This window comes from Rhyacophila brunnea, unplaced genomic scaffold (assembly GCF_057557595.1).
Source record: "Rhyacophila brunnea isolate RB1 unplaced genomic scaffold, BYU_Rbru_1.0 scaffold_8, whole genome shotgun sequence".
Classification (NCBI taxonomy): domain Eukaryota; kingdom Metazoa; phylum Arthropoda; class Insecta; order Trichoptera; family Rhyacophilidae; genus Rhyacophila; species Rhyacophila brunnea.
Window position 1 is genome coordinate 42,090,204 of NW_028233350.1, and position 26,549 is coordinate 42,116,752.

Consider the following 26,549-nt stretch of genomic DNA (forward strand, 5'->3'; position numbering starts at 1 on the left):
ATTAAAAAAGCAATAAATATTTGCAAATAACTACTGAAATAAGAAAACCACAATAAAAATGACATCTACAAATTCTTACCTGTTTTATAAACATCTAAAAACTTGCTTATCTTAAAAAAATATCTAAAAATCAAACATAAATAATATATTTATTTACCATAAAGTATGGAATCTGATTTTGAAAATGACCCAGAATAATACACAAGGTATTTTAGTACATATTAGGCTGTGACCTTGATTTCATATTAAATTATCAAACTAACTCGGAACATGTTCCGATATAATAATTTGAATTATTCATGATATGATGACATTAAAATCACATGCCTGCTTGGTTAAATTAAAATATCTATATTGTTAAGTACTTTACTGTATATGATTATACAGATTTAAATTTCGGTATGAATTTTGACTATCTTTATACGACGGTTTTATCAAACCTTTACACGTGGAATTTCATCGTTCATTCAACGAATTTTGTGGATATCTGAAAAATAATATAATATGGTTGGGATCTAAATATACCCATATATTATATATATTATAGTTGCAGGAATCATACCACCAATATATATGCGGTAAGATAGGTCAATAGGAATAGAGTCGTGAATATGTACCATTAATTTTTTTTAACCAGCTTACTTTCTTTTCCCCCACCATACGCCATGTCTCCACACCGTAACGAACGGTAGGCGCCCTTCCAAGTAAGCTGTGCTTACTTCCCAAGACCTTGGTTAGCGTGCAATAGAGTGTGCGTAATTCCTACTTCGATATAATGTATTACGGTCATTTCTCGTTGAGAAAAGACCCTCTCGCTCGCCGTAAAATTTCATAACCAGCTTACTTGAAAGTCATTTTAAAATTAACCATAAAGAAGCCCACGTATTGTATTACTAAGCCTGCAGTATGAATGAAAGAAAGAGAAGACGTGAAACCATGCTTTAAGCTGAGGCGTAGTTCCCTATAACGTCGCCCAGCAGGCTCTTTGTAGGAGATACAGTATGAGAATGATTTGACGATGAGTCCAATGCATGGCCCCTACATCCTGAACCGGGCCCCGAGGTTAGGATATTTGGCGGGCCCCCCTACCTATCGCTAAGGATAAATTCAGTGTGATGCTCTACAGTTGCGTTTTCCATATTGTGTGCACGGTAAAATTTATATGTATATTTAGTGTTTTTTTTTATACATTTCAATACATCCATTTGAATAATGGAGTTGTCAAGTATCGATACACAATTAAAAATTGTATCGTACAACCACTTAATTTAAAATAGTAACACTATCGTTGGGAAATAGCGCCGCAGGCGATTTTTTTACTATTAAAGCAAATTTGTGATGTGTGTTTATCTCACTTATCTGGTCGACTCGCCTCGCCGGGCCTCTAGGCTAGAGGCCTGTCAGCCCCCCCCCCCCCCTTTTGGGGATCATGTACTCTAATGAGTGCCCAACAGATAATCAAAACATATAATTTTCACGACGGATTGAGTTTTTCTTTGTGATGGTGAAAGACGAGTGTTGTTGTTTAATTTGTAATACATCAGTGTCCTCAGCCAGATAGTATACGTTCGTTAAAGTTAAAGAGTGACAATGGGAGATTGTGGTTTTGATACTGGATAGTACATAGATCAGGGTTGGCGAACCTTTTTACGTATGCGTGTCAAAAATTCTTAAATATAATTTTTCGGCTGTCGTCTGGACGTGGCGAGCAGTTGAAAAAAAAATGAAAAAAAAAAGTTTTAAGAATTCTATTGAAAAGGATTAGAAATTACAATTGAGTTCTTGAGATTTGACCTTTCACCGTGTTTCTAGCAGAAGGCCTATCTTTTATCCTTCGAATAATTCTCTCGCTGGTCTCAAGCGTTGCAAATCGATAAAATCAGAGGTTTGCGGCGCGGCTTCTTCCGCCGCCTGATAAGGTCAGAGCGATAATATTATGAGTGAACCATATAGCTAAAGGACCGACATATGCAATTATATATTATTTACATTGAACGTAATGCTTATTCTTGAAGAGTATTTTCCTGGTATTTTTTATACAATGTGATCTGTCATTTATTGCATGAATTTCGTTGTTTCCGTTTGCGCATCGATAATATTAAAAACCGAAGAAAATACGCATGGTTATGTCATAATAATTATTGTAAAATATATATTTATTTGTAAAACCTGTTTGTAATTTTCTTTTTAAATTATTATTTTGTATCTTTTTTCTCTTGCCTCTTTTAAATTAAGTTTTTCCAAAATCCACGACTAATTATTATTATACTGCTTATTTTTATTTTTATTGTATTTTTTTTTATTTAATTTTTCTTTTCTTGCATTGCCTGCTATGTATATTCTTTTTTATGTTTTTCTGTTTTTTTCGCTCTATTTTTCTTTAACGATTTTCAATAACTATTCAATAACGATTTTCAATAAATAAATAATAACGTATTCATTACGGCTATACATGATATTTTGATCTAATTTAAATTGATTTATTATGCTTTTTGTGTCCGCCTATTTATAGGGATCATTACATATTATTTTTTTTCTGTATTGTATTCATATTCATCCTCTGTGATTGATCCTGTTGGTTCACCTAAATAAAACTTAAAAAAAAATATTCGCGTGCCACCGTGCCATAGGTTCGCTATCACTAACATAGATCACAGCCTACTATTGAAGTTGAACATGCCTGTTATAAAACACAGTAAAATATTAATGGCCAAAGCAATAGGTACTACATTTCCGTGCAGAAATATTACATCATCGTCTCTTTTGTTGCAAGGATTTTTGGATTAATAAATTCACTTCATACTCCGATGACGTGATTTTTAAACTTGCCCCGAGGATGTATCGCCGCAATGATCACAAAATTGTAAACACTATAATAGACTAAATCGTGATATTTTGAAGGATTCGAGTCCAATGGCAAGGTCCTTGTTTAGATATCGGATTAAAAATCTCTATATTGATGTGACCTTCTACTCTAGGTACCATAAACGAATCGCAAAAAAAAACAACGGAATATTTTGGTTTTGCTACAAACTATCTATCTATGTTAAAAATCAACTCTGACCTCTACGAACGCTAGATATACATAGTATACTAGGCAGATGGGTTGACCATGATATACCTACCAACTCCTACTGGGTCAATCTAAAAAAATACTATATTATATCTAGGTACAAATCATTGAAATGAAATGAAAATGATAAATTAAATAAATTATCTACTGCAGGATAGAAAGTGTGGAAGTTTTTGTCTTGGTTCTACAATCCGTCGTGTATCCCGTCTCGTTTGGAGGTTTTTTTACGCATATTTTTTACGAAGACTGTAAGTCCATAAATCAGCATATTATTATTTAATCCTTAGAGGGAATATATCCACAGAGAAAAGGTTGTATTAACAGATTTTTTAAAAAGAGAAATTGATGTTAGCCACTTGATCAATCCAATAGGTGTAAACAGCATGTGAATTTGCCAGATCCAGGATTCGAACCCAGGATACACGACATTGTAAGCCGATACGTCACCGCTTGACTATATCGTGGGATATACCAAATGAATATCTTTTGTCACTATATAATTATATGGTGCAGTGTTGATAAATGCTGGATAGTAATTCACTCAATTATCGTGTCTAAACACATCCAACATGTGAAATTGATCCACCCACTAAACTGTCATTCTATCCACTACTCCATTGCGGGTGTAAATTTAATATAATATAATATTTCTTATGTATTCGAATAATAATATAACCTGTTTTATTTTCCTTAAAGCAGTGCTTCTAAACTCTTTTGCGGCACCTGACCAGATAACTGAATATCTTTGAACCGAAGATCGATGGTTCGGTTGTCCTTTAAATCCAGAACCAAATCTTAATTGCAACAACATACGAGTTCGGGCGCGCTCATGAAAAAAACGGTATGGGGGGGGGGGGTGCACAACGAAAAAAATATCAATAATAAGCTATTTTTTAGTTTTAGGGTTAACAAAACCTAGCAGGTTCCAATGACTTCCGCATTTACCCCGCCTACTAATTACAGATTCTCGTTGATTAAAATAAAGACTTCACACTTTTCAAGTTACATTCCCCATACCCAGACACTCCGAACTTTGAGTCAAGCTATAAACACCTGGCATACAGTTATAACTACGAATACACGTTTGTTCGTTTGTATCGTCCGCGCTGTCTTGTTTTTTACACATGCCGCATCGGAATATTAAAGCAAACATGTTAGATGATTGCACCATTTTATGAGTGCAGTATGGCAACCACTGACGCAGGCATTGTGTGCTGTAGAATGCAGAGAGAATATCTAGGGCGTTAACTCGTTGAGAGGGCTGTTCGACAGCCAAATCATCTAGGTTACGATCCTCAGTTATGAGAATAAGTAATATTCTGTTCATTAGTGAACATAACATTTTTGATTGTTGGTAAAAGCTGTATCTTACAGAAATTAAAAATGGCACCAGTTCACCCACTACAATGCTAATATTAATAAATTACCCACTGAAATCTAGCAACAGAAACCCGTCCAACGACGTGTTGTAAACAATGTGGGATTTCGCGCAATGGCCGACCAGATTTGTCTGAAGAGAATGTAGGTAGACCTTTCCGAGATCGCGTTACATATCCGTCAAAACAATCGTGTTTTCTGAGTTCATAATTGTATGGTATGAAATTAGCTACGGAAAGAGTAGGAGCAAGTATCTCAAATTGATGATTAGATACCTTTTTGCATATGAGGTCATTTTCAAATGAAAATTTGTGTAAAATCGAAAATACATTGATTTGTAGGTATCACTCAGCAAATTTAATAAGCATTAGTCGCCTTAGTGCATGTACACGTGCATGTTTTGTAGTCGTTTCGTAGGACGATTTGCTGTCGGTTTTTTTGCCGGTAGGATGGATTTACTGCTGACAGTACGCATTATCGCGGCAATAAGAAGATAATCTATGTGTAAACATGTATTATCCTGCAGTTGCAAGATTGCATGCACGAATCAAAAAAGTTTCTGAATTTGTATGCCACAGTTGGGATCCGTTCGATCTGCGCCTGCGCAGTAGAACGATAGCGGCGAACATGCCAGCAAAAAACGAACTACACGCGGAGAGACTCATTTTGAAGTTTACCGATTTTACGACCTGTCAAATATTACAATTAAATGACAATATCGCGTCTCGCCTGCTCTTGAAGAATGAGATTTATTAGAGAGACAGTCACCACTTTTATGTGTAAATAGTTATTGTCACGATAGTTTAAAATACACACTATTTCTGCCAGTAAATCCATACACGTATACAGGCGCTAATGGATAATAATATACATAAAGGTGCAGCCGATAGAATTAGATGTATGACTCGTTTCATACAGTGAGCCAGACAAAATAAAAATCTCAAATACAAATCGTGTCAAACTACATCTTAAACTTTTTATCCTTTGCGTGTGTTAGTAGAAGATTCTATAGACTCGAATACGGTATATTTACCTATAGGTAGGTGAATTCTAAATTCAATTCAGTTGTTTTTTTTTTCTTTTGAAATGTCTTTATGTGATTAGAATATATTTTTTTAAGAATGTGGGCTTTAGGTAATCGCCTAGTGACACAAACAGAACATTTAGAAGGAAAATAGTTTACCATGCAATTGTGCAATAAATACAATAATATTTTACCTACACAATAATTCATCGAATATTATTATCGCATCAGCTCTGGACCACACGCTACGGGTGCAAAATAATGTAAAACTATCTGTTATTAAATTTACTGATATTTTTTGAGAACAAACCTTTGAAAATCCTCACATATATACCTGTTGGAAAAATCCTGGAAACAAAATTGGACCTACTAATACCTAATACAAATATTTACAAACCTTATGTATATTCTGGAATATGAAAACATTGCAGCATCTCGCAGATTATAGAACATATTTTTGTCTAAGTAAAAATTGCAACGTGCAAATAAAGCCACATGCTGATAAAGTAAAAATCAAAGAAAATTCAAGAAAGGAAATGCACAAAGAACCTCTATCTATACAATTGCAAGCAGAATCGAAAAGCCTTTTCGTTTATACCAGGCGAATGTGAAGCCACGGTCCTGGGCACTTTGACTCCGAACGTGTACTTTGGCGCTGCCCCAAGGACCAGTCTCTCTGCGGTGTGTGCTGCGTAGTCTCCCGGTGCTGGTGTGGTGATTGTCCTGGCTTCCCGAGGCCTCGCATGCAACGACACGGCCGCAGCTGTGGCTTTCCCTTTGACAATAGGCACATTCTAAGCCGACATAATTAAATGCGCCTAATCCGACATGCCACATGCAGATTACGGACTACTAATTATTGATTATATCAGTACTACTCTATTACCGAAATCTAACCGAGAAAATTCAGTGGTAAAAATCATGTCCCTTAACATAACTCTACAGGAAAATAAATCACATTTTAAAATTGCCCAGATAATCCTAGAAAAATAGTTCAAACTCCGATGTATTATTACAGTATTCTTCAAGTAAGGACGTCCAACTTTGTAATTAAATTGAGGTAATCTATATACATTAAGTATATACAATTTAAAATATGTTTGCTTGATTTAATTTTCCTACCTGACCCGAAATATATAAAATAATTACAAGATAAAAAGAACTTTTTATATACCTACCACGTTTTTAAATTTTCTGTTGAATCATAAACTTGACAATTCTATGTATTAATAAATACTTTTTTTTGTACTCGATGAAAATACTGAATAAATATAGAATACTGAAATGTCATTTTGACATTTCATATTGATTTCCATAGTAACGCACGTATATATTAATAATTTAGTTGCTAGGACCCCCTTAGCAACCAACAATAATAACTTTCCATACGAAAGAGAATTAACAGAAAATGAATTCAATTCTGCTTAAAGATGGCTAAAAGTATTAAAAGAATGCATTGTCGTCGTGTTCTGATATATTCTAAAAGTTTCAAATGTCTAGACTCTCGATAGTCGGGAAGTTAGTTAAAAATCTTCAATCGTCCAATACAAATCTTGGACAAACAAGAAAAATTTTGTACTGGACAAACAAAAATACGAGCTAATAAAAACGTTGTAAAATAAAAGCCTTTCCAGCCAATTCCAATTTTAAATTTTTAGGACAGATAAACTTTTCATATTTCATATTTCAGATTCGATTTTAATTTGACGTTCTTTTGTTTGACTTAGCTGTCAAAATTATTTTCATTTTAACATGTATGCCTAAATTCATACCGATATTTTAATTTTGAAGGATTATTATTATCGTTTCGTTAAGTAAGATAAATGTATATCGATCAGTAGAATAAGCAAATTACATGTTTTGAAAAACGTAATGTAATTTTAACAAGAAGAATTTAACAAGCTTGTGTATATTCAATAATATTATATAGTTTAGTTATATTATTTTGTTAAAGTTTATCATATTATGATTATTTAAGTTTCATTGGAAGCAAACAATATTATTAAAATATGAATTATCCTGCCGTTCATTATGTAACTATGTAGCGGTAGCGCATGATTGACGAGTGGTAATGTGCCCAGTTATGTACTAATGACGAGTTGCGGGTTCGAATCTTGCGTCTGTCAAATTCACATGTTTTTTTCTTCAATCCAGAGCATGGGGTTATAAAAACTTGAGCAAGTGGCTAATTTATAAATAAAAAAAATATAAAATTGAAGAAACAAAACCTTATTTTTAAGGATACAATGAAGGTATACTAGAAATTCCATGATTTATCTAAATAACTGGTAGTGAGGGGGGTTCGTAAATTGGAGGATTTGTGGTCATATTAAAATAATACCTACATATTGTTAAATCAGAGTTTTCTGTAATTAATTATACTGTATAATTATAAATGAACAGAACATCTTCTAATATATAAAAATTAATATTTGTGTGTTTGTGTGTTTGTTTGTTCGTATTTAATGCGCAGCCATACCGTTCATCCGATTGCGATAAAACTTTGTAAACTTATTGCTTGCACTTGCGGGAAGAGTATAGGCTATACTAATATATAAAAATGAATGTCTGTCTGTCTGTATGTCTGTCTGTCTGTGTGTCTGTCCCGTATGCCTTCCTATACCATTCATCCGATTGCAATGAAATTTTGGTAAGTGGTTGTATGCACACCCATAAAGGTTTCTGAATTAGAAAAATCATCATTTTCTTCTTCTTCTTCATTCTATCTTCTTTTATTCGTATGGTTCCTATACCATTCATCCGATTGCAATGAAATTTTGGCAAGTGGTTGTAATCACACCCATAAAGGTTTTTAAATTAGAAAAATTCTTCTTCATTATATTTTCTTTTATTCGTATGGTTCCTATAACATTCATCCGATTGCAATGAAATTTTGGTAAGTGGTTGTATGCACACCCATAAAGGTTTCTGAATTAGAAAAATCATCATTTTCTTCTTCTTCTTCATTCTATCTTCTTTTATTCGTATGGTTCCTATAACATTCATCCGATTGCAATGAAATTTTGGCAAGTGGTTGTATGCACACCCATAAAGGTTTTTAAATTAGAAAAATCATCATCTTCTTCTTCTTCTTCATTCTATTTTCTTTTATTCGTATGGTCCCTATACCATTCATCCGATTGCAATGAAACCTTCATCAGTTGTTGTGGTAACACCCACAATGGTTTTTGAATTAGTACAACCATCTTCTTCTTCTTCTTCTTCTTCTTCTTCTATTCTATCTTCTTTTATTCGTATGGTCCCTATACCATTCATCCGATTGCGATGAAACCTTCGTCAGTTGTTGTGGTAACACCCGCAATGGTTTTTGAATTAGTACAACCATCTTCTTCTTCTATTCTATATTCTTCTATTCGTATGCGTTCCTGTTCCATTCATCCGATTGCAATAAAATTTTCGTTAGTAATTGTGCCTACACCCGCGAAGGTTTCTGAATTAGTACAACCATCTTCTTCTTCTTCTATTCGTATGCGTTCCTATACCATTAATCCGATTGCAATGAAACTTTGGTGAGTTGTCATGCGCATGCCCACGAAGGTTTCTGGATTAGAAAATCATCTTCTTCTACTATTCGTATGCGTTCCTATACCATTCATCCGATTGCTATGAAACTTTTGTCAGTTGTGTGCGGTTTCTAAATTATTATTATATAACATACAAAGTTTGTTGTTTGTTTGTTCCATACAATTTTGATTTTTTTTACTACATATTTATAACATTAATAACGTTTTCATATTTTGGATTCGATTTTAATTTAGTGTTCTTATGTTTGACCTTTACTCCTATTATAATTATTTTCATATTGCCATATTGTATTACACAGATATTTTAATATTAAAAAAATAATTACCTCTTATTATTTTTCAAATATCTAAGATAAATATAACCACGAAGCGACCCTGTGCGAAGCCGGGTACTTCAGCTAGTAATATATAAAAATAAATATGTTGTCGAAATTGCCATGTATAAGGATTCAACAACTCAACGACGATAATATGCAAGTGGAATGAATGAAATAAAATTATCCATCCAGCAATCCAATGTGCATTACTAAGAATATTTATAAAATCATTGGGAGAAGAACCGATTACCGATAGTTAATCGGTTATCCGAATGAAATTGTTATCAAGGCCATCAGTTACTCTGCACACAATTATTATTATTTTCGTTTGTCTATATTTTACCTCTACTAACAGGCACTCTTCGTCACTTATGTAGCTATGTCCACAGTCTTGGTTTAGTAATAGGTTTTCATCACAGAGCAGGATTTTAAATGTTGGAGTATCATACGAAAATGAAATACACATTATAGACGTACAATAGTGTTTGTTGCAACCTTCAAATACACCAATATTGCATGAGCGTCAGTGCATAAGCGGAGAGCAGTTGTCAAAACGAAGGAAAAGTTTAGAATTACGTATTTTAACACTTGTTTTAAGTTTATCCCATATTCTTCCAAATTCGAGATCGGTGCCTGTTACTCCACACCCGTTAGGTATTTCAGTTCCCATTAATTATGTGTTCCCTGGTTTTAATGTTAAATGCATTATAATATTAATATGTGTGTAGGTAGGTACTATACGTAAACTATTTTTATTAATATCATAATTTCTGAGAACCTACGTAATAAAATCCAATATTTTCGGATATAAACACGATTTAAATGTCTAACTTTTTAAAAGCAAACATAAAGTTGCTTGCACATTAAACATAACTTGCTCAACAGCTTTCGGATTCCACGAAAACTACTGTCATAAAAGCAACTTTGTTTCTTCATATCGTGATATTGCGATGTCATCGCAATCTTTCAGTCATAAATCTTCAAAGATAAAGTGCTAATGTGATATTTTGTTAGGTAATTTAATATTCCACATAAACATGGCTAGAAATCTGTTTTAACACTGTATTTTTAATACCTGTATAGGTATGACAGGTTTAAACAGTGCCCAGTTCTGTATAGAAATATCAGGCGCACATGTTCATAAGTCAGAAAATATACTCAGCTATTAAAAGTTCATTTGTCGCTATAAAATAATATGATGTTATAAAAGCACATGATACGACGTCGTAATGGCGTAATATACATACGTACACTAATTGTTTCTACAAAATTAACAGATTGTTGAGATGTGAGAAAAATAATGTAAGTACCTACACAAATTAACTAGGTAACAGTGGCGAAGGGCGGAGGTAGGCTATAGGTAGGCCATAAATATTGTACATTAAAGTTTGTCAGTCATACGTATTTGTTTTCATTGAAATAATACTACAATTTACAGACGGTGTTAGTTAGTTTTTAAAATTCAATTAAACCCTGTGAAACCATGCCATAATAAAATAGTAATCAAAAATACTCTATAAAATATCTAAAATTAATAAGATATTATAGAATAATATTTTTTTGTCTAAAGGCTTAATGAATTTAAAAAAAATGAACCAACAATAACGACGTGTAATATGTATTTTTAATCCATCGAAAACAAGTGAACAATTTTGTTGTATCGCCCAAAGTATGTATACTCGTAACAAAACTATTATGGTTGATTTTTAAAAACTAACCAACACCATTTGTAAATTGTAGCTTAGTAAAGTATAAACAATTACGTAAGTATGACTAAAGTTTAATGTGCATTATTTATGGAAGATCTTAACAGCCTACATCCACCCTTCGCTACTGCTAGGTAGTAATAAAAATGATAATAATAATTATTGTGTTATCGATAAATCTTAATTCACGATTTCTAAATTGATTTCTTAATAATTTTTAAATCCATTATATTCTAATTAATCTAATTAATATACTTATGTATATATAATTACAAGTTAAAAATAACTTTTTATATACAACGTTTTTAAATTTTCTGTTGAATTATTATGCTCAATATGCTCAAACTTGTACTTGATATGAAGTAAATAAAAAACAAATAAACAAATATAGAATACTGAAATGTCATTTCGATTTCCATAGTAACGCACGTACCTATATATCAATAATTTAGTTGCTAGGACCACCCCCTTAGCAACCAATAATAGTGGATTGGATTACGGATTTCTTCCGAAATAACTTTTCATAGAAAACAGAATTAACTGAAAATGAATTCAATTCTACTCAAGGATGGCTAAAAGTATTAAAAGAATGCATTGGCATCGTGTTCTGATATATTCTAAAAGTTTAAAATGTCTAGCTAGTCGGGAAGTTAGTTAAAAATCGATTGCAAGATTTGTACTGGACAAACAACCACCAGACAAACAAGAATACGAGCTAATAAAATCGTTATAAAATAAAAACTCACTTTAAAAGTGTCAGGCAGTCAGAAAATTGACTAGGATAAAAGTGAACGATATGAGATATTTTCGCGGGGAAATTCTGTAAAATTATTCCCATATGGGGTCAGGTTTTGCCGTTCGCCATAAGTCGCGGTGACGTGGAAGGAGTCAGGTGGCGTGGGACGCTGTGACAGATTTGTGGTGTTCATAATCCGCGAAAGGCAAGAAACCACCTCCCACCAGGAGTTCATGAACATGTCTAAAAAATCACGGAAAAGGAGGCGATTCGAGACTTTCGTAAACGTATTGTATTTTTTTGTTTATGGCAGAGACAAAAACTGACTCATCGATATTAATATTAAAAAAAATGTAAGTATGCCTTTAGAGAAAGTTGGAAACGGAAACTTAAAACGATAAACAGTTGAAAGTTTGGTTGTGTCAATGTAAGGGAAATAATACATCCAAGTATATTTTTTATGACATCGCCATAACGTTGAAGCAAATTAAATTGTTAAAACTTTCGCGTATAATTAGGTCAGTGGGTTCACGGAAACTGTCTGGCATAATCGGTGACATTCCGTGGGGCTAGACAGGTCATTGCTTAGGGGCGGCACATTATAAAGGGCGGCAAACGAAGCAACGAATATTATGAATATGCATTCGATTCGTTGAAAAGTGCCGACATTTGAAATTTACATGCCGAAATAATGGACGCATTTAGCAAACTGGTAACCTATCCTATTAGTCCTGCTTTGAAAAAAATAACAATCATTTTTGCCAGACGCGGCATTCGAACCCGCGCCAAAGTATTCAGAGACAGGCACTGTCTACTTTATCGCAGAATTAATTAAATAATAATGTTACATACAGTTATCTAACTTTCCTTTTAAATTTATAAAATACCAATAAAACTGCAATTAACATTATGATAAGTAGTTGGTTGTTATAGCGATAATATTAAATTATTTTAATTAAAAATATTGAAATACGGTAGGCAGCTACATGCTAGTAAATATTAGATTAATAAGTTTATTAGTCCTGTAGTAACCCGTATCCGGAAATTTGTACGTAAACAGTTCACCGCAGGACACTTATTCGTGCGCCGCAGTACGTGAAACATGTGTTCGTGTAACATTTAATGAAATGTCGAGTTCTTCGTTGAACATTTCACCGTGGAGTATATTTGTACGTATGCTACAACATGTGGCGAACTTATGAGATGTCTTTACTAGGTTAGGTTAGGGTTAATCTAATTGGAACAGTACTATTTGCAAACTATCGCCGCATTTTGTAAGATACGTACAAATGTATTCCACGGTGAAATGTTCAACGAAGAACTCGTCATTTGATAAAATTTAATGTTATACTGCGGTGCACGAATAAGTGTCCCACGATGAACTGCATACGTACAACTTACATGTCACCGTAGTAACCTACATTTTAAATTAATATTCTGCCACATTAAACAATATTTTAAATATATATTATGAGATTTATTATGTCAGGTATGTATATTACAGAGTGTTATTAATTAATTTATCATTTAATATATTATATATTATATGTTTACCTTTGGATGTCATGCCCTCTGTGTTGTACGAAGCCGGTCCTGGTCCCACCCCCCTGTTGTGGTTCGAATACTTCCCGCCGAATGAGAAGGCAGGGGCTCGAGACTTCTTCGATTCGTTAGGTGTTTTACCTGTAATAATTAATCATTCAGTTATTTATATTGTGACTTATTATAGTTGCTACAATGACGATATACCTACATGTATTTTTACTTTCTACTTATTCGAGGTATAAATGAGAACTCTGCCATTCTGGGCATGTTGACCTATGTCCCCCCGATAACTATATTAGAAATAGAGAGCATCATGTGTTTATTCTACCAAGGTGCAGAACCAGCCTGCCACTGATAATGCAAATTGGGAGGGCGATAACTATGTTCAACCAATTTGCGTTGGGTGTTGATATATTCCACTTGCGTGATGGTGAGTTTAGGTGGACGCTATTTTATAAATTCTTAAAATAGGGTATCCTCAGCAAACTCGGTGTACTTCTTTGAACTTCTATAGATGGATACTTAATTGTATTTTCACTGCTTTTGTATGTTTATATTATGTTCTCTTTTTATATTTTCATTTTTATTACTTTTTTCTTTATAATAATATAAATCATGTCAATAATGTTTCATGTATTGTTGTGAACGTCTTAAACTTATAATTAATAATGTCCACAATATGTTAAAAAATAAATTGAAATTGAAATAAAGATTATTACGGTTGAAAAAGAGCAACGATTAACGTGAAAGGACTTAGCATGTCAATGTTTCATAATTTGAACGATATGAATGTTCACACTTTTAACCCATCCGCATACATAATATCGTGATATTAAAATGTCATTCGAATTCATCGTCTGCAATTTAATCGCCTAATTTCGCGGTTCTTTGCATAGTACATATTAACGTTAGATAGTAAGGGATACTTACTATTTGTTATCCATATGGGTCGAATGATAAACACACGATTTGCATTTATTCCTGCTTATGAGTTCCATTATACATATCTTTCATGGGCACATAATAATTTAGTGACAACCTTAATGCCGTTAGCATCTATCGAGTGCGTTACGCCGATTATTACAAAATATTAATATCTAAAGTTTGATACAAAAACTGATGTCGTAAACAACAAAAAGTCCTCTAAACCAGTGTTTCTCAACTTTTTTACACCGGCGAACCACTGAAAATAGGAGAAACTAACGTTCTAATTTCTAAATAATAATAATCTAAGTTCACTAACGTAGAAATAAAAAAAATATTATTTATATGTGCACGTATAATAACGTCTGATCGCGATTTATTTCGTCACGTAGAAACATTAATCTATTTTGAAGAACCAAAATACAATGCATAAACACGCGCAGGTGCACTGGTTTTGAAAATTTTTTAGTGGTTTAATTATTAAGTTTTCCAAAAATTCGTGGATTAACGGTTGAGAAACAATGCTCTAAAATAAATAATGTGTGTGAATCTGGCGCTCAAGCTATAAAGCCAGGTACCTGTTATATACAACACCAGGTTACTACCCGTGGTATCTTATTGCCGACATCTCAAATAGATACAGTCCACTGATTTTATCTACTACACACAAAAATAAATAATGACATACGATAGTAGGTAATTTGCCGTGTAAAATAAACAAAAATGCTCGTCAAATATTTACCAATAGGTAATCGTATGACAGTGAGAATTAACAATAATTATTATTGTACTTATCAATACAATTTTATATTTTTGTTATATTACCAATTTTATTTATTTACAAAATCATCTCTAAAATTCTGGAATTTCGGAAACAATTAATTAAACGAACAAGGGGCTGTCAATATGTACTTAATGAATCATTAAAATATTTTAATGATGCGTTACTAAAAAATAAAGTCAGTATGTCCAATATAACTGATATAATATAACGATAGGTCAGTGAATGTTTACCAACAAAAATAAAATAATTTCACATGACGTAATATCTGTATTTACGGCCGTGAGTTAAACATTTATCATTCCTTGCGCAAAATAAATAAATAATAATTGATAAAATTATATACTTACACCATTTTATAACGAGCATTGTTATAAATATTTTTTTTAGTCAGAAGTGTGATGCATAAATTAATATAACATGCGAGTAATCATTTTCGATGACATAATGCAGTGCATATTTCAAATATCGTCGCAAAGGTGTTTGTTTATTTGAGATAGAGAACGGTAGCTTCGCTTGTTTTATGACTTCATATTTTAGGAGGCTAAAACGATTTTCTAATTGACCCGGCTCCGCCTGTCTTAACACGTAAACAAAATAGTTTAAAAGGAAAATATTACATAACCTTAAAGATGATTGAAATGGTAATTTGCCCAGGTTAAATATTTTCAAGGTTTAAAGTTCAAAATGTCACTATATTTAACATAGCTTTATAGGCAGCGAATTACGCACTGCACCACGAGAGCCGCTTATAGTTATTTGTTTTTATTGAATTAAGAATACAAATTGCAGATGGGAGTTAGTTTTTAAAATTCAATTAAACCTTGCCCAAACTAAGGCATCATAGTGGAGGTACGCTTTGGTGATCCGATAAAAATAGAGTAGGTACACTTTGTCAGTTTCACTTAATTGTTTCAATTAATTAAGGTACACATTGCAAATGGTGTTGATTAGGTAGTTTTTTTTTAATTCATGTTACCAAACTTAACCAAACTATGTATGTATTGTTTAATAGCATAATTTTAGATATTTTATAGATAGACAAATATGTTTTGACTATTATCTAATGTAGTTTACGCAGGGTTTAATTGAATTTTAAACACCAACCAATATTATCTGCAATTTGTATTCTTAGTTCAATGAAAACAAATAGGTATAATAAATCTTTGTATGCACTATTTATGTCGGCTCTTAAAAGTCTACCTCCACACTTCGCCTACTATTATTAGATACCTACGTACATGTAATTGTGTACTTAATATCATTGATAAGAAATATAAAATAATAGGTAGGTATATAATATATATACATGCGTTATTATTTAATTATTTAAAATTTTATTTTAAAACACAACCATATCGACATCGATACAGAAAGAGAGTGACTGTCACAATGATTAATTCAAGAACTGCGAAGAGTGCTCCTTGCGTGGTGGTCAAAGGATAAGTGTTAAAAAATGGGAGAAGTGTATATCCAGTAATACAGAAAGGTGAACTAGAAATACAAGATTCATCTTTCGCTATGATTTCCTTACCTATCAGTGATGGAAGACAAACAGCAGCTGGTCCAGGGCTGCTGCTTTCGGCCGCGATCGGCCCTCGTCGTTTGGTCGGAGTCCATGGCACTTGCTTTACGCCTACCATTTCGTATTGTTATTTTTTTCTATTATTTCCCTCTTTTTAATTTCGTTTTCTTTGCTGCGGTAGTTTCGAGAGAAGAAGAAGATGTGTAAAGTGTGGCTGCGAACAAAAGAAAAACACAACATTAGTAGAGAAACTCAAAGGCCTAATCAACCTAAAACGGACATTAGAATAATAATAAATTCGAATGTTAAAAATATTAGGCAATTCAAATTCATGATTCATAGATTACACAGTTTAGCTCCCCATATAGGAAATATGGGCATACAAAAAAGAGTATATTGCTCAAAAATGTTAATTTTACTCTGAATTAGTGGAAGAAAGGACAACAATGGTTACAGCTGAAGAGTGGTCAAAAGCATGGCTCCATGACAAGGGGGGGCTGACAGGGCTCTAGCCTGGGTGCCCGGGCTCATGAGGGGCCCGGCGTGGCGAACGGCGCTATTTTCCTTTCGTAATGGTTATATTTTAGAATATGTGATTGTGTGATGTAATTTTTAACTGTGTAATTACTTGATAACTCTATAATTCAAGTGGATGTAACTATTTAAAATATACTAAACACCCTTAATTTTACCGTGAACGACATTTGGAAAACGCTACTATAGAGCGTCACATTGCCTTTGACCTTTGCGATAGGTAGGGGGTCCGACAAAGATCCTAGCCTTAGGGCCCACTTCAGGATGTGGGGGCCATGGTCAAAAGTATTATAGTCACGCAATAACAGGTGAAACTGATTAAATAGACCAGTGGTGGCGAACCTATGGCACGCGAATGTTTTATTTTGAATGAGAAAAAAATACATATAATAACAATAAATGACAGATTTCATTGTATAAAAAATAGTAGGTAAATAAAATACTCTTGAAGAATAAGCAATACGTTTAATGTAAGTATATAGTTGGATAGGTCGGTCCTTAGGCTTTATGCATCATATATAATATTATCGCATTAACCTCATCAGGCGGCGGGGGAAGCCGTGGCACGAACCTCTGATTTTACAATTCTTGAGACCACCGTAGCGAGAGAATGCCTGATCTGAGCAATTTGTGCGTAAAGAATCAAACTAAGAAAATCGTTTCTACCCACAAAATGGCTGTACCTAATAAGAAAAAAAAAGTTGGTAGAGCTTGTAATAGTAATTCTGGCAGACAGTTTCAAAATTATTTTTTTTAATTAAGTAATTGAAAAAAGTGATAAAACTATATGTGTGCTATTTTCTATGAGCAATATCTAGAGAACATCTTAGTTTTTTAATATAATTCTTAAAAACCATTTTTTTTTCTCCATGAAAAACTGCTCGGCACGTCAGGCAGTCGAAAAATAATATTTGAGAAATTTTGGCACGCGTACGTAAAAAGGTTCGCCTACCCTGATTATAGACACCAAGAAAGTCATAAATGATCTGCTAGAGGTGACAAATTTAATTGTATAATTAAGTTGAACAACGCGCTTACTACATATTGTGACAGTGACAGCTAACTAGATAGAATCGTACCATTCGATAAATAACATTTGAAAAAGTGAATATATTTATATAACTACTTATTGTATGTGTTTTTTTATATTAATGTATGCTTCGTTTCTTATTCAACTTATACTTTCCTCTCAAACACCCGGTAATTGCCAAAGGTTGTCGAATGTCCGATGTCTCAGGACTATTCGCTCAACTTCTATTCAAGTATCGTTTCACAAAATTAAATTGATCTAATACCTTTTAATGGATAACATGTACGTACATTGAAAATAATTATTGAAAGAATATTTTGTCACACTTCACAATTCAAGCAAACCACAAACAGCAATTATAGCACAAAACATCATTAAAAATAAGTGTTTGCAACTGGTTTAAAAATACAATTTGTATGCTCAAATTATCTACATATTATTTTAAAATGCATAAATTAAGTATCGTCGCGAAAAAGCGATATAAAATGATTAAATGAACTATTAGAAAAAGTTACGTCAGACCGGAAACAATTAATTGGACACACTTTACATGCTTTTAAAAATAAGATTACAAAACTATTTGCATCACAATGCACAGCATCAACGTTTGTGGTCTTTGGAATAATTGACTTTGTAAAAACTTTAATAGCAAACATAGTGAATAAAATCTGCATATCGTCACCGTTTTAGCAAAACCATCTATGTGTCACTTTTATCAAAAATGACTTTTAAATACCAAGTCATTCCTTATTTTTTTCTCTATAGGCCAGTAAAATGATATATGTGTTGGGTAAACTCGCTCCGAAGTTATTTCAAAAAATAAAAAACAGCTATGTGTAAGGTTCAAAAACCACGGTTCACAAAAACAACTATGTGTATATTATAGTAACATATAGATGGTATTTTGATATCGAGAGTGTAATGTTTTTTTACAGTTTGGCTACACATTGTTTGTTTATATGTTATATGCTATGCATTATGGTCTTGCACGACGGCTTGAAAGATGCTTTCTCAAAAAGAGAGACAGGAAATATTCAATAATTTCTGGAAGATGCCTACATGGTCAATAGGGTATAGGCGAGAATTAATTTAAAAGTTGGATAAACAACTACAAACGTCTCGATGACAGTGGCCAATTGAAAGCAACAATGACAAGTAATAAGAATCTGACTGAAGATAAATAATTGGTAGTGCAACCAAAAATCAAAACGGAGAGATTTGTGGAAAAATGTTACATTATGGTTGGATCTAATTCCAAAGTTCCCAGCCATTATTGCAGAGAAAATACCTCCAGGGTGTGTGTGGAATTGTGTTTCCGATCCAAAATACAAATGCATGATGAATATAAAAAATGGTCTCTGGAAAATGGTCATAAAGCAGCAGAATATACTCCAGTATATTTACCACCAAAAAATCAGTATCCACCAACCACGTAAAGATCAGTGTGCCATCACTGCCATCTGCTGTAGTTATAAAATGAGAATGTTTCAGAAATGGAATACAATAGCCACATTATTAAAAAAAAAAAAAGATGCTAGAAGACCAAAAATGAAATGAAGGAGAGTACCAGAAGTATTACTGGACGGTTAGTAATCACAATGGATCTCCAAAGTGTGCTGCTATGTCCAAAACACAGGCACAAAAGTATTATAAACAAAAGCTGCAACTACACAATTTCACCATATACATTCTTCATAATGTATCTTCTAATGAATTTGTCTCATCTCATCGAAAGCAGGACAATACAATGAAATAATTCTAATATCGGATGGGTGTGGATATCAAAACCGAAATAAATTATTCGCTACTGCTCTAAGTTATATCTTTAGAGAGAAAAAACATCGAGATTCAACAGCTTTTTCTGGAAAAAGGCCACACCATGATAGAGGCCGATAGTGCACATGCTACCTAAAAAAAGTATTTTAAGCCTCCAATATATTCACCATCTGATTATATAGCACGTATGCGGCTAGCAAGACCAAAACAACCTTATAAAATTAATGTCATTGATTTTTAATTTTTAAGAATTATGGATAAGATTAAATCTGGATTAAGTTCAATCAGACCAGGAAAACGAATCGGAGATCCTGTTGTATATGATATTAAAATGTTACAGTATCTACCAGATGGAACAATCTTTTACAAACTCAACTTTATCAGTGCAACCGTTTGACTGCCTTTATAATATATATAATGAATCATTGCCAATATCACAGTCGAAATACATACATCTTCAGGAATTAAAAAGTGTAATAGAGAAAGATCACCGCTATTTCTACGATAACCTAACATTTAAACCTGCTAATAGAAAGTAAACGAACTTATAAATATAATATCATCTCACTATTGCATTAATAATTAATAAAATGATATTGCAATTTATCACTAATGCACTATGTATATTTCAACTATTATTTATGTAACAGTTTTTCATGAATTTATTATTATTCACATTTTGATGAATAAATTAAACTATATGTATTTACAAAACGGTCAAAACAACTTATGTGACATCACAAACTGTATTTTTATTATTTTTGTATTAAAAATAAAAGATTTTTGTAAACAAAATAATAATCTTAGACCATTTTCTGATTATAATAAAGCATTCTTCATAATTTTAATGTTTAAATGTAACATTATTTTTTTATTCAGTTTTATCCTTCTCCTGCACAATTTGAGAAAGTGCACATAGATGGTTTTGCTAAAACGGTGACGATATTATGTACATGGAATAACCAAAATGTACATATTGTAATGACACAAAAAAAGTTCCTCTCGGAATACCAGTGGCGAAGGGTGTCTGTTGAAGATAGGTAAGCTGTGGTAGGTAACTGAAAGAAAGCCCTAAGACAGCCATATTTACAGGACTTGAAGGATTTTTTTTATAATAGATATTTCACGAAAACAGACACTAAAATAGATATAAAAAGTAATGCTTCACTACGTTCGAACTAGGGCTAAAAATTCAATTTTGCCGATCAATTCCAGCGCAAAATAAAATAATGATTACATATTGTAAACATGTTAGGCATTTGTTAGGCCTAGGGTCGTGAGATTGTGTGCTTGTATGTGATGTATGCGTCAAATGTACTAAATTAAATTGAAGCATTTGTTTGATTGTGTTTGTGTTATAGCTGGTTACGTATTAATGGAATTGATACTTGCCGTCTGGTTGACCAAGTCGACAAACAATAAAATGTATAATACATAGGTACTTAATGTTTAATTAGATGAAATTTAAAATACAAAACACATGTAAAAATGCAATAACCACGATCATCTGATTTACAAAAATTTGCCATAAGTATTTAATTATGGCTTTATTCTCAATTTTAATAACACAATGGCGTTTACAATAATAGTATTGGTATATTTTATTTGGTAATAAAATAGTAATTTATATGCTAAGAAAAGACAGCATATCATAATGAGATATATTTTTTTCAGGCAAAGTCAACAGAGTATTTAGTTAGGATAAGTTCACAACAAGAAATTACAAGATCAAAAGAACTTTTTATATACAACGTTTTTAAATTTTCTGTTGAATTATTATGCTCAATGAGCTCAAACTTGTACTTGATATGAAGTAAATAAAAAACAAACAAACAAACAAATATAGAATACTGAAATGTCATTTTGACATTTCATTTTGATTTCCATAGTAACGCACGTATACATTAATAATTTAGTTCCTAGGACCACCCCCTTAGCAACCAATAATAGTCTTTTACTTTTTGCGGATTTTTCTGAAAGAACTTTCCATACAAAACAGAATTAACTGAATTCTGCTTAAAGATGGCTAAAAGTATTAGAAGAATATTGTATTGGCATCGTGTTCTGATATATTCTGAAAGTTTAAAATGTCTAGCTAGTCGGGAAGTTAGTTAAAAATCGATTGCAATATTTGTACTCGACAAACAACCACCGGACAAACAAGAATGCGAGCTAATAAAAACGTTGTAAAAATACCCTTCAAATCCCTCGTTTTCGACTTTCACATAGAACCTTGGTATACAAGTAATTGAATTGAAAAATTAAAAACTCAACATATTGAATGAACAGAAATAGTACCTACCTACATACATTATGATTATGAATGAATGAATACGATGAAAATACGCTTGCACGAATGTGTGTTTTCGCGAATTTTTGTGTACATCGCAAACATATAATGGTATGCATAATAAATTTTATCGCGAATCTATTTCAAACTCGTATGCAATGATATTATTTTATTTTCTCACAGACAGAACTCGAATGACATCACACCTGCAGGAATGTTTGAGAACGTTTCATCACAATATAATGCCCACATAATATTGTATGTGCGTACTTATGCATTTTTTGCGGATTAGTAAGTCTTTGGATAGTGATGCACTTAACTTTTTTTACATTTCAAATTAATGTAATTAATACAGGTGAAAGATATTTAAAAGTCAACACGGTGCTTAGTGGAGGTGATTTCAAAAGCATCATAAATATAAAACTATGACTATTTAAATATTTTCTCTTAATAAAGCTTTTCCTAGTAAATATCTTGATAAAGCCTCGATCGAAAAATATTGCGCACCCGGAGGCAATTTTCTTTGGCGTATATTATGATGTACATAATCGATTTGTAAAAAATAAACAAAAGGAGGCCTTGAAATAGTTCAAACTAGTAATATGTACCATCATTAAATCATACCATACAGTCTTAATGATACATACATGTATTTCTCACAAATTCAATATAAAACATTTTCACAAAGTACCTACTTATAACAAAATACCTTCATCTAACCCAGGGGGGGGGCAAACTTTTTGGATGGAGGGCCAAATTCAAGAATTCAAAATGAGCGGCGGGCCGCAAGTAAAATACCATTTTTAGATATACACTATTTATTATCACGAAAAATACACATTACAAAAAAAAAATGGGAAGAATGAAACTATTGTGCATTTTTCAACATTTTTTTTAAATTCAGGTGGTAATTTTGTAGTTGATATTCTCAAAACTGCTTGTAAATGGGCATCGAAGATATTTGATCGTAAATAATTTTTATTGAGGTTCATGATCGAAAATGTTTGTTCACATATATAGGTTGATCAAAAATAACGAACATTTTTCTTGCAATAATGTTTAAGTCGGTCGAATTTGTCTGATTTAAGGGCATTGTAAAATTTGGAGATTTCTTCACGACGATGCAATTCTCTTAAATCAGTGTCACACTGCAGATCAATAATCTCAAGTTGTAGCTCTGTCGGTAGACTATCAATATCTATTGAAATCGATGTTCATCGTAGAAAATTGTCATTACATAGTGTGAGACGAAACGCAAGGAAGACATACTGAGCTAATACATTTACGAAACAGCAAATTCTTCAAATTCAAATCTATTGTCAATGTTTTTTAAAAAAATATACAAAAAAGTTATTCGTAATCAGAAGTACAATTAATGATGGCGGGCCGCAAAAAAATACCCGGCGGGCTACATGCGGCCCGCGGGCCGCATGTAGCCCTCCCCTGACTAACCAATCTAACATCAATTGGGCCAATAATATAACCGCTCAAACAGATAGGTACGTACCTATAAACTATTTCTTTTATTCAACGAATAATTCACAAGATTTGAGAATGTAACGTTATATATATTGAACATACATAATTTGAAAACATCTCATGCATATACCTACTCACTAGAAAATAATCTTTTTTTAAATCTTCTCAAATCTTGTCAATTATTCGTTGAACAAAAGAAATAGTTTATTAAAATTATCAGCAAGCGTAAGTACGTTACGAGTATATAAATTAAATATTTAGAGTAATCCATTTGATTTAATATACAAAAACCGATAGCCAACGTTATAACGCAATAATTATCATAACCATTTCATAACTTCCGTAGCTTAATTGGAAAAGCACACTGGCCCGAATCCAGCAGTCTTAAGTTCAAGACCCTTCGGTTGTCGTATATTTTTTTCTAAAAAAAAGATTTTTTCTACTGTGTATATGCATGAGATATTTTCAAAGTATGTATGTTCAAGATACGTAAGTTAACCACTAATATTATTACCTTATGTTGTAACTTGCGAGTTGAAGTCGCCCGGCCGACATGACGTCATATGACAATATCATTGTGACGTACTACCGGAGTGATAATAGCATTCGAGAAATTAACGCTACTCAAATACTGGCGTTATTCATTGTCCCCATACACAAATAGGTGTTTCAGCATAATAATATCTATGGTGAGCCGTGTGCTTGGGCGGCTCGCCTCGATGCGTGTATTGAGGTTACGTCACAATTACGTCATGTCGTCGGGTGACTTCATGTCACAAGTTATAACATAAGGCCCCAGCGTGTAACGATTAAGGTGGCCATTCGATATAATTAGCATGCTATTTAAATGTGGTAATTAAAAAGTAATTATCTAGTCAGCAGTCAATGTGAATAATAATTGGATTGGGAAGAGATGTGTGGCTATTTTTACTATGTACATCGGTAGTTATACTTTATGGTTTTAATGTTATTTTTTTATGGTGGGGGAATTCAAGATCAGTCAGTGCTTCCACGTTCCTAAAACGGCCACTGCGCATACTACTGATTAACATCATAAAATTCAATTATGTATAGATAATTAAAAAAAAACTTTTTATGCTTTAGCTATTAAGTATATTAAATTGGGAATATATTTCATTATTAACTGCATAACAAGGAAAACGTCTGAAATAGACTTATATACTTAGCCTAATTTACGTCAGGTTAAAAGCTTTAACAAGTTTTACCTAATATGTTTTGAAACAGCCATGCAATGCTTAACGTTCGATTATACAATAACGATAATAAAACTAATCACGGAAACCATAAAACTAAATTTCCTTTCATTGTAAATCATAATGTTTTGAAAGGTTGCAAAATAAAACAAAACCTGCCTTCATAATGTAATTTATTAGACATCGAAACGATGTTTTGCCTTTAACACACCAAACACGATGTGCTAATAGATTTCCTGTAAAGTTTAATCCGAAAGCTCATTAGTTGAAATATATTAAGCTCGATTCCTTCAGGTTAAAAGCTTTTGTCAATGTACCTACCTACTTACTGAACGAAAGCGCCTGGCGCAAGGTGGTACGTCATTTTGTCTTGGATATTGTCAGAGCTTTCTAAAGCTCCCAGTTTGGATAAACTATACACTATTAATTTGAGAATCTCTGAGAATAACTTATAACTAATCAAGTTTGATATTTTTTTTACGGAAATTGTGTTATCTCAAAACGCTTAGTTTCTTCATACCTTTATGCTGCTATAGGGTATTTAAGAAGTCTTAGCCAACTACATAATAATACTTAATATTATTATGTCTACTTAGTATAAGATTTTTAATTTGTATCAATCTCAGAAAATACGAAACTATGTGCATAAATCCATCGATGATATTTTTGGATAGCATGCACATTTACCACAGCCACAATGAGTGTGTGGTTTCAAACCGATGCAATCATGGTCTTTGCCATGGGAGAGGAGGGGGGGGGGGGCAGACATGGTTCTAGCTAGAGACAAAATCAGATTAGTTTTGGACAACTGTGTGTGTAAACTTCTATCTTTCTCTGTGAAATTTACTAATTCTTCATTCTTTGGCTATCTGATAGTTACTGCTTTGTTCCACTCTTCTCGACATTCACTGGCACGCAAAACCTTTACCACTTTTGATTTTATATGTCCACTTAGAAGGAGCCTTTTCTCACCTTCTCCGACATTTAACCTGACTCAACATCATGAGTGTTTTTGTCATCTTGTATCATCTTCCATCTTCTCTGCGGGTTAGGTATATGACCAAAAGTCCAGCGAAGGCAAACCGATGAGAATCCATCTCAAATATGGAATTCGCTGATTATGGATTCGTTGGCACGTTTGGCCATCTACAAGATTCTCAGCATCCGCCTATGGCACCACATTTCAACCCAATTTCTAACCTCTGCATTTCTCTTGCTTTTATCGTTCAAGTCTTAGAGAAATATAATTATACAAATTGGGAAGACAACAGATATTACTAGATGCATTATAGTTATTTTGGTAATATTATTGACTAATGTCACTAATGCAAAGGTCGTCAATTGGGTTTGTTATTTTGCTGTAAAAACCCCATTTTTCTTGCACACACAGTTTTTGTATTAGTCATCGATACTGAAGACAGACTGATATTCAGTAAATTCTATTCTTTCCATCATCTGACCGGTCACGTTAATGGTGAACAACTCTGCCTTTTCCCTGGCACAATGACCAAAACTGTTGGTCCGTTTCCAGATTACTTTTTTTCGTATACAATTATTTAGCAGTACTTTAAACATTTCTCAAATATATTACATGACTGAAGCGAAACTATTTTTAGCCATTAAATAAATTGGTAGATAATTACAGTGTCTTTCTAAGTAGTGTGGGCCTGAGG

General features: G+C 32.8%; 1 protein-coding gene across 2 annotated transcripts in view; it reads right to left on the reverse strand.

Moving 5' to 3' along the window:
* LOC147064253 (uncharacterized) overlaps positions 1–26,549 on the reverse strand; it is a 96,890-nt gene that overhangs the window by 23,607 nt on the left and 46,734 nt on the right. The window contains exons 2-4 of one of the 2 annotated variants that reach the window (XM_085958517.1): positions 16,563–16,767; positions 13,333–13,461; positions 6,073–6,249 (exon numbers count right to left, since the gene is read on the reverse strand). In XM_085958517.1, the coding sequence (XP_085814643.1) occupies positions 6,073–6,249; positions 13,333–13,461; positions 16,563–16,671 (415 nt within the window). In that variant the 5' untranslated portion in view covers positions 16,672–16,767. The remainder of the gene's footprint in view (positions 1–6,072; positions 6,250–13,332; positions 13,462–16,562; positions 16,768–26,549) is intronic. The other variant, XM_085958519.1, reaches the window with a different exon arrangement.